The sequence below is a fragment of the Asparagus officinalis genome, chromosome 2, assembly GCF_001876935.1.
Source record: "Asparagus officinalis chromosome 2, Aspof.V1, whole genome shotgun sequence".
NCBI classification, from domain to species: Eukaryota; Viridiplantae; Streptophyta; class Magnoliopsida; order Asparagales; family Asparagaceae; genus Asparagus; species Asparagus officinalis.
The window spans coordinates 73,764,958-73,773,493 of record NC_033795.1 but is presented as its reverse complement, the minus strand read 5'-3'; the positions used below and the strand labels follow the sequence as shown (position 1 = coordinate 73,773,493).

The following is an 8,536-nucleotide window of genomic DNA, read 5'->3' as shown; positions in this document are numbered from 1 at the left end:
ATTTCCAGACGTTTGTTTTGAACATCAAAAATACTTTCAACTTCATTGTAAAGTAAGATGAGAAGACAAAAGATGAACGATCCTCTAGTATAATGTCATAATTGATGTAGACTATGAAGATACTACTCTAAAATTGCCTAGAAAAAAGATAAAAATAAAGAAAGATTGATCTTGACTCAATAACAAAATAAAACAGAAGGACCGAAAGATCTTTTTTCTAAATATTATATGGAATGGTTTATTTTTTTAGTAAAATTAAGAATCTTTAGAAAGGATTTTCATAAACTCTATTTAGTACTTTTATATGCTTATATAGATGTTTTTATCATATAAAAGCATAATAGAGTTGACATTAATCTTTAGTTTATCTTTTTTTACGAAGTCTATCAATGATTGAAAACAAACTTCATATTCTCTTTAGTTTCGTTCTAGCCCACTTTTAATCAAATATGTTGGCTCATTGACTTTAATTATTCATCTTCCTTTTATAATGTTATTTTTAAGTATTTTTTACTTTTGCAATATAATATTTTCTCAAGTCAAACATGGTTTCATGTCGGTCCAAATAGCAAGAAAATTATCAAACATAAAAATTTAAACTCGATGTAGCCCAGTCAAGCTAACATCAAAGAAAATAAATAATCACAATGCTAAAGTTTAGAGATATGAATGAGCAAAAGCTATCAAAGTGGAACTGAGAAACAACTTTTAGTAAGAAAATAAATCAAAAATACTTGATCATGATATTTAACCACGTGCATTGCACGTGAATAAAGCCTAGTAATCATACTCTCTTTAAAAGTATGGGTTCGGGAAAATCTTTTGGCAGACAAAAAATACCCTTGAAATTCAAATTAATCCATTAAGTAAGAGTAAGTTGATAAATTGATAAATTCTTATTGGATATACATAGTATGAAGATAATGATACCATTAAGTAAGAGTAAGTTGATAAATTGATAAATTCTTATTGGATATACATAGTATGAAGATAATGATATAGTTTAAATTAAAATGTAAACCTAAATGAATTTATTAAATACCAAATTTACAAATGTATACAAGATGATTGGCGTATATGCAAAAAAACCAAACAAATTAGTGAGACAAATAATATCCGCTACAGAGGTCGAACCCCATAACATCGCAGACCTACAAATATAGATAATGTGGACGGAGTATTTGCAAAATCCACCAAACAAATTAAAGAGACAAAATCGTTTTGAAAATTACAAAAAGGAAAAATTAAAATAAACGACTGCGATATGAGGACACAACGTGGCGATCTCTCACCAACTAAAATTCAAAAAGTTCACGACATAATTAGTTTTAAAGTTTAATTATACTATTATTATTTAAATAGAACTCTATTTACAATCGTTATTCTCTCACATGCAATATCACATACCAATGTTTATATGCCAAGAAACTACAACAATTTTCGTAGCACTTTTATCTCTTTCTACATGTATTTGCCTTTGTTATTTTCTTCTTATTAGATTAGATTAGAATATTTTAAAGCAATTAATTATATTGTATATTTGATATTTTTTCATATCAAGAAATATCAACAATTTTTACAACACTTTCATCTATTTTCTTCTTATTAGATTAGATTATTTTAAAGCAATTACTTATATTATATGTTTTTTAGATCATAAAGTTTAATTATACTATTATTATTTAAATAGATACTGTTTGTATAAAAATCAAAGAGAATCTCACACATATCTTAAATCTCAATGCCAATTGTTATATTTACACATGGGTGTTGGTTAAAATAAATTTCATGTATGGGCTTAACTTATATAATCCTACTTTAACCGGATTAGATAATTTAATTTTTTTTAACACCCAAACTCTTCCACAAAACCAAAAGAGAGTAGCAATGCTATATATAAAATAAACAAATAAAATAATTTTAACATTTAACCACGCACGTGCGCAAGAACTAGTAATATAATATATAATAATAAACAAAAGGGGCAGTCTATCTAAAGAATTTAAGGGTTAACACTGGATAGACCCCATTTATTCTATTATTGCTGATAGGTTACCCCTCGATCTAACTCCAAACTTAATGATCATTTCATATATAACTAGTTTAAATCGGTAACCTAACGAAGTTGAGAATCCAGGAGGTCAATCTGCAACAATAGAAGTAAAGGAGGCCTATCCACAATTTGGAGATAGTACAAGAGGTTTATCCGTAATTAACCCAAATTTTTTTCAACTATATAACAAGATCAACAAATTCTGAAAAAGTCAACTTTCACATACTAAACCATAGAAATTTGCATGCATGAATCAATATTAATACAAGTACAATCAATGTATTATTCAATATGTATGATGAAAAATAATCTTTCGAACAACTAATCCTCACAAGAAAACTATAGACTTATCCTTACATTGTTACAAACAAATGCACAATTTCATCATAGTATAATGACTTGCTTCTACGGTAAAGGTGAGCTAAGTCCTTCTTGCGAAGCCATAGGATGAAGAGGTTGAGGATGGCCAGATGAGAACGAAGACTTCCTTTTTCGAAACGACGGTCTCTTCATCATACGCCTAAGAGTTGCTTTGGTATAGATTTCTCTAAATATAGGGGTAATCCTCTCATTGAACTTCAATACAAGAAAGAAGACAACTCTGTAGGAGAGGAGCAAAACGAAAATCATCGATAGATCGAACCATTTTGATTGTTTTAAGCTGATACCAAAAATGTTTTGTATGATGTATTCTCCACTTAGCTTTGGACCACCAGGTATCATGGGATCAAATTCTTGCCCGAGGAAGTCGTTCTTGTAATTACCCTGCAAAAAATGATAGAAGATCATGATATGTATTTTGGTAGGAAAATAAAATAAAAAGAACCTAAAGTCTTATGTTAGAGGTATATGATCATGGGGAGAGAACTCCCGAAGAACGTGGGAGAAATAGTACATGATAAGAGGGCTAAAAATTAGAAAACAACAACACAAAAAAAAAACAATTTGATAACGCTTGAGTATTGTTTAGTAGAAACAGAAGTTTTTGGTATATTCAAGCATAATGACGTCCCAATGTCCTACCTATATCATTATCAATCAATCTAACTAGTATTAGATCTTCAAAAATATAAATTTCTCCTTGGGGGATGAAAATGGTACACCATCAACAAACAGTAGTATGATAACAATGAGAATGTAGCACTGAAAACATTTCATATATCTAAGATATATGCTCTTTTAATTAACCATTCTGGACTTAATAGGTGATGCGCATTGACACACGCATTTGTGCATTGTGTGGTTGTCTGTCTCTGTATACAATGTGCAGTTTCCATGATATACGCGTGTTCTACATTTTGAAAGCTTTATTATGACTCTTCATAATGGTAACTTACCATACTGATACTAAATTACACAAATATGCATGTTATTCCTCTAGAACCTCAAATCACGTTTGCAGGTTGCTAACCCAAAAACCATTCAATAAGGAAATTTTTTCAGACGCATTTTCAGAAGAAGAAAAAACTGATCTTTTTCATGAATAATGCGTCACTCGATCTGTTTGCAATAATCTCATTCACTCTGAAGTTTACTGAACAACAAAAATCTCTGCGATGATTTTATAGCCTAGATTGAATCTGATATAATTGGAATTAAACTTTCCACGTATAATATCTGAATGAAATACCTGCAAAGCCCATGATCCATAACTGATATATGACACCGGATAGCGCCAAACAATCTTCGGAAGTTCTGGAAGCAACCGGAAGAATCCAGCAGTCATCATCATAAGCCCCTGATTATCAACAAATCATAGAAAATGTAAGCTTCACAAAAACACATAAACACAATACTGAACAGGGCTTGTTGCGGATGGACACCCTGTACTATCGGCAAATTGAACTTACTACCCTTGTAGTCCTATTGTTGTAGATAGACCCCTTGAAAGAGTTGCAGATAAACATCTGTGTGAAAATTTATTGTTGCAGATAGATCCCTTGAAAATGCTCAAAAGAATTCATTCAGAGGATCCATCTGCAACAATAGAACTACTGGGGTAGCATGTTGAATTTTGCGATAGTACAGGGGGTTCTATCCGCAATTAACCCTACAAAATATTACACTTACAATAATGCCAGCTCCTGTAACAAGCCCCATCATAAAATTAGGCACAAGCGACGCAACAATCATCATTAGACTCTCAATCACACCAATACCGGCATAGAGACTGATACAGAAGTAGGCATAATGTTCAAAACCCTTGCGAAACTTTGCCATGAAGTAAACTATAGTCCCTGAACATGTAGCAACTCCTACTAAGAAAGGAAATGACGAAATATAGTTCGAAATAATGAACACAGCGACTCCATAATGTCCATTTTGCCTCTCTCGATAGAAAACCTTCATTTCTTCAATAAAGGACGGGAAACCACCGATGGACATAAATGTCAAAAATCCTGATACAAAGCCTCCACATGATGCTCGAGCTAATATAGCGGTGTAGCCAGTTCCTACGTCGTAGTATATGCTACCGACACATGTAGACACTACTATATAGATTGCTATACGTAGCCAGTAGTATCCAATATCTCTTGACATGTTGATAAAAGATCTCCTTGTCAGAGTTGTTAGTTGCTTCAACCACATTGCTTGGCTCCCTTTACCTGACTCCATATTAAGTCCTTCCTACAATGTTTCGTCGATTAATTTCAAATTTCCATGAAAATTGTAGAGAGATACTAGATTTAACGAAGAAAGAAATTTACGATTTTGGATATCTCTTGAATTCTTTTCTTGGTCATTGATGCGTAATCTGAGTTCCTGTAGTTCTCGATAAGCATAGCTTTGATCTCTGAGGTTCTTAATTTCGATAACAGGTCCGAAGATGATTCTGGTTCCATCCGAATTTTCAGGGAACCTTTCAATGTAGCATTCACTTGATCAAAATCAGAGTTAATGCAACGAAGAAAGTGGTCTGAAGGATTTCTTCTGCTAGGACAAGGGAATCCAACTTCTGCAAAGAACTACATAGCATACCAAAGAGAAAATCAGTATCAAACTAAATTATTTTAGGGTCAATTGCCGATAAACCCCTGTATTCTGACGCAATTGTGGATGGGCCCCCTAGTTCAATTGTTGCGGATCGACCACCAGAGTGAAACTCTTTTTATTTTTTTTACTCTTTTTACCTCAGAGAGAGAGAGAGAGAGAGATAGAGAACTGTTTTCACAGATAGACCTCCTGAGGGTAAAAGATTTAAAAAAAATATCACTCAAGGAGCCTACCGCAAGTAATCTATCATTTTCCTAGGATAAATTTCTTCATTACCTTAGTAGCTGAGTTGGTGTCACCAAAATAAACAGCTTCACCGCCAGATAAAAGGTACAAATCATCAAACAAGGCAAAAACTTCACTGCTTGGTTGGTGCACAGAGGAGATTATAGTCTTGTTGCCATCAAGGGCCATTTGTTTCAGAGTTTGGATAACTGAGAAGGATGCTGCGCTATCAAGGCCACTCGTGGGCTCGTCTAAGAACAGAAGGCGAGGCTTAGTCAGAATCTCGATGGCGATGCTGAGCCTCTTCTTTTCCCCGCCGCTTATCCCTCTAAGATGCCAGTTTCCTATTTGTCTATCGGCACAATCTTGAAGACCCATTTCCTCTATTGTCCATTCAACGACCTCTGATATCTCCTTGTTGGTCATTTTGGTTGGAAGTCTTAGGTGAGCTGAGTACGTTAAGGTTTCACGGACTGTGAGTGTGCCTAACAGAATGTTTTCTTGAGTCACATATGCCTGTAAAATACCAAAGTGAACAGATAATATCTGCATGATTAGTACCAAGATCAGAATCTTGCTGGAAATCAATGTTCCAGGTATTGAATTAACTGGATTTACCTTGAATTCAGAATTAAATTGCAAATATACACATACATACGCACACTAACAGAGTTCCTTATTACCGATGTTTGATGTTGTCCATCAATATATATTTATGCTATGTTCATAAATTAGACGGTATCAATTGGACTGTAAGAGCATCTCCAACAGCTTCCCTAAAAATTTCTCCAAAATGGGGAATCAAATGTCATATTCTCCAAATTATTTTTGCTCCAACTCCAACAGCTTCCCCATTTTGAAGAATCATGCATTTATTACAATAATAAAAATATTCTACATCTTTGACTAATAAATAATAAATTATTTATTATTTTGAAGAATCCCCATTTTGACCAAATTATTTATTATTATAATGAGGAGATGGAGTTGTTTTTTGTGGGTTGAGTCTAGAAGAACGTGAAAAAGTGCTTCCCCAAATATTTGCAGAATGCTGCAGATTTGGGGAAGGCTCTCTATTTTTTCTCTCCTATCCCCATTTTGGGGAATGAGATGGGGAATCTGTTGGACCAAAAAAAAGCTTAAAATTCTCCAAATTTTAGAATACCAAGAAGATGGGGAAGCTGTTGGAGATGCTCTAAAGGCATCTACTTTTCACTGCAAGTTCGAATAAAATGTTAAATTAAGATTGTAGCTCTGTACAGTACAAGGATCACTGTAGGATCTGTAGATTTTTTTTTTTTTTTTACCTATTTCAGTTTGCATATGCTTCATATTTTTTTGAAGCTATGCCTGCCCAAATCAGACCCAAAAAAACCCCATAAAATCCTCCAAATTACAGATTCAGATCCCTGTCAATTTGGCAAGTAGCAGTGCAAGGATCACGTCCTCAGTCATAATCGTCTATCATTTAATTGAGGATTGTGATTTATCTCAAGTAACAAAGATGAGATTGTGATTAAGAAAGGATTCATCCAAAACTGAACACTATCATGTACAGAAAGGGAAGTATATATTTTTAATCTAAGAAGACAAACTCTAACTTTTTCTATGTAAAAGATATATTTTTTGTATTTACATAGTCTGTACTCTCGCTTACTATAAATGGAATCTTTTCCTACTCCAAACAAAATCATTGCTTTTCTCAAATACTCGTCATTTCAACATGAAATAAAAATAAAAATATACTCACCACGCCACCGTAGTTAAGCCTCTTCTTCTTTCCGTTGAGCAGCACGTCCCCCGTCAACACCACATTCTTCGCTAGCCTCCCTGTTAATTAATTAATTAAAAAAATGGCCCATTTCAAAACTTTTAAAATAATAATAATAAATAAATAAACTAAACTAAAATCACACAAAAGAGAAAAAAAAATGTTCATTTCTTTATAACCCAAATTTTTTTTTCCTAATTTATTCTGAATACCACCACTTCCAAAATCATTTTTAAACCCAAAATACACATGAGTAATAATTTCAAACGCTAATATAGCTAATATACGAAACATAGCTGAAATTGGATTTAAAAGTATTATTATGTATTTAAAAATGAACCGTGATGAAACTTTGAGGATGCAGACATAAAACCCACAAAAAATTCTGAAAATACCTGATAAGGAGTCGAGCAGAGTGGACTTGCCAGACCCAGACGGGCCCATAACGGCCATGAGCCGGCCGGGGACAGCAAAACCGGTCAGCCCATGAAGCAACTTCTTCGGGGCCCGGCCCGGCCCATGAAAAGGCAGGACGGCCGTTAGCTCCTCCCATACAAGATAAGCACCTCCTCCTCCTCCTCCATTGCCTATCTCCATTTCCTCCATCAAGAATTGAGACAGCTGGGAGCGGTATTAATACTGAGCCATGAATCATGAAGGTTGATGGTGGCAGCTAGAAAATGACATGAGACGGTAAAAGATGAAGATGTATGCAAGTTCATAGCTAAGTTTTGTGTATTTATTGCTTGTTTACCTGTTCCTTAGGCAGCAAGCAGTGGCATTTACTCGTATATTTTACTTCTTTTGAGGGAGATGAGAGATTTATAATTATTGTCCAATTTATTAACGGAAACAGTAGCGGATGGAGGGAGTAATTGAAGCATACAAGTGTAAATATTATGGTAGCGATGGGATTATATCGTCATCATGTCCTATTAATTGAAGGCTGACAAGTGACCCTAGGACATTTTTTAATTAAGATTCATTAATTAGGTCCTCAATCACTTTAATAGTCTAGATAATTGAAGCCTAATTAATGGCTCTTAACCAGTGTCGTAGGGGCGCTTGTTGAAACATTAATGTCTCATGGACCCAAATAATGGACCCAAGGCATGGGACATGTGAGGTGTCACCATCCAGTTGCATGATGCACTGTTTATGAACAGTACATCATGCAACCGAATAGTGACACCTCACCTGTCTGATGTCTTGGATCCCCTATTTGGGTCCCTGTAGCATCACCCGCCATGCTGAGTTTTAAATGGCATGCATCATGATAGACTTTCCATTTGAAGATGTTTTGATTTTTTTTTTCCCCAGAGCAGTCACAGTAATTAAATATACAATCAAATTTTACATGAGGTTGGAGATGAGTAGAGGTGAGAATTAATCGATTTTAACCATTTAAATTAACTAAACTGATCGAATTTCAACGGCTCAATTTTGTATGAGAATATATTTTGATCTGTTTAGTTTGAGAAACTTCCAATCTG

At 34.1% G+C, this 8,536-nt stretch overlaps 1 protein-coding gene across 2 annotated transcripts; it reads right to left on the bottom strand.

The window, feature by feature from the left end:
• LOC109831603 (ABC transporter G family member 12-like) lies at nt 2,277-7,914 on the bottom strand. Of its 2 annotated transcripts, XM_020398957.1 has the most exons (8): nt 7,798-7,914; nt 7,439-7,716; nt 7,023-7,102; nt 5,324-5,788; nt 4,762-5,019; nt 4,124-4,681; nt 3,684-3,791; nt 2,277-2,818 (listed from the first exon to the last, which is right to left on the bottom strand). In XM_020398957.1, the coding sequence occupies exons 2-8, from the start codon at nt 7,647-7,649 to the stop codon at nt 2,459-2,461; spliced, it is 2,040 nt and encodes a 679-aa protein (XP_020254546.1). In that variant the 5' UTR covers nt 7,650-7,716; nt 7,798-7,914; the 3' UTR covers nt 2,277-2,458. The 2 variants fall into 2 exon arrangements, with proteins under 2 accessions (XP_020254546.1, XP_020254545.1); XM_020398956.1 differs by lacking the exon at nt 7,798-7,914 and having other exon boundaries at nt 7,439-7,769.

Bases quoted from the DNA above. Each gene is read 5' to 3' on its own strand.
- LOC109831603 (XM_020398957.1), bottom strand. From the start codon at position 7,649: ATGGAGGAAATGGAGATAGGCAATGGAGGAGGAGGAGGAGGTGCTTAT. The intron at 5,789-7,022 runs GTGAGTATATTT...GGTATTTTACAG, and splicing joins GGCTTAACTACGGTGGCGTG to GCATATGTGACTCAAGAAAA. The intron at 4,682-4,761 runs GTAAATTTCTTT...GAAACATTGTAG, and splicing joins TTCAAGAGATATCCAAAATC to GAAGGACTTAATATGGAGTC.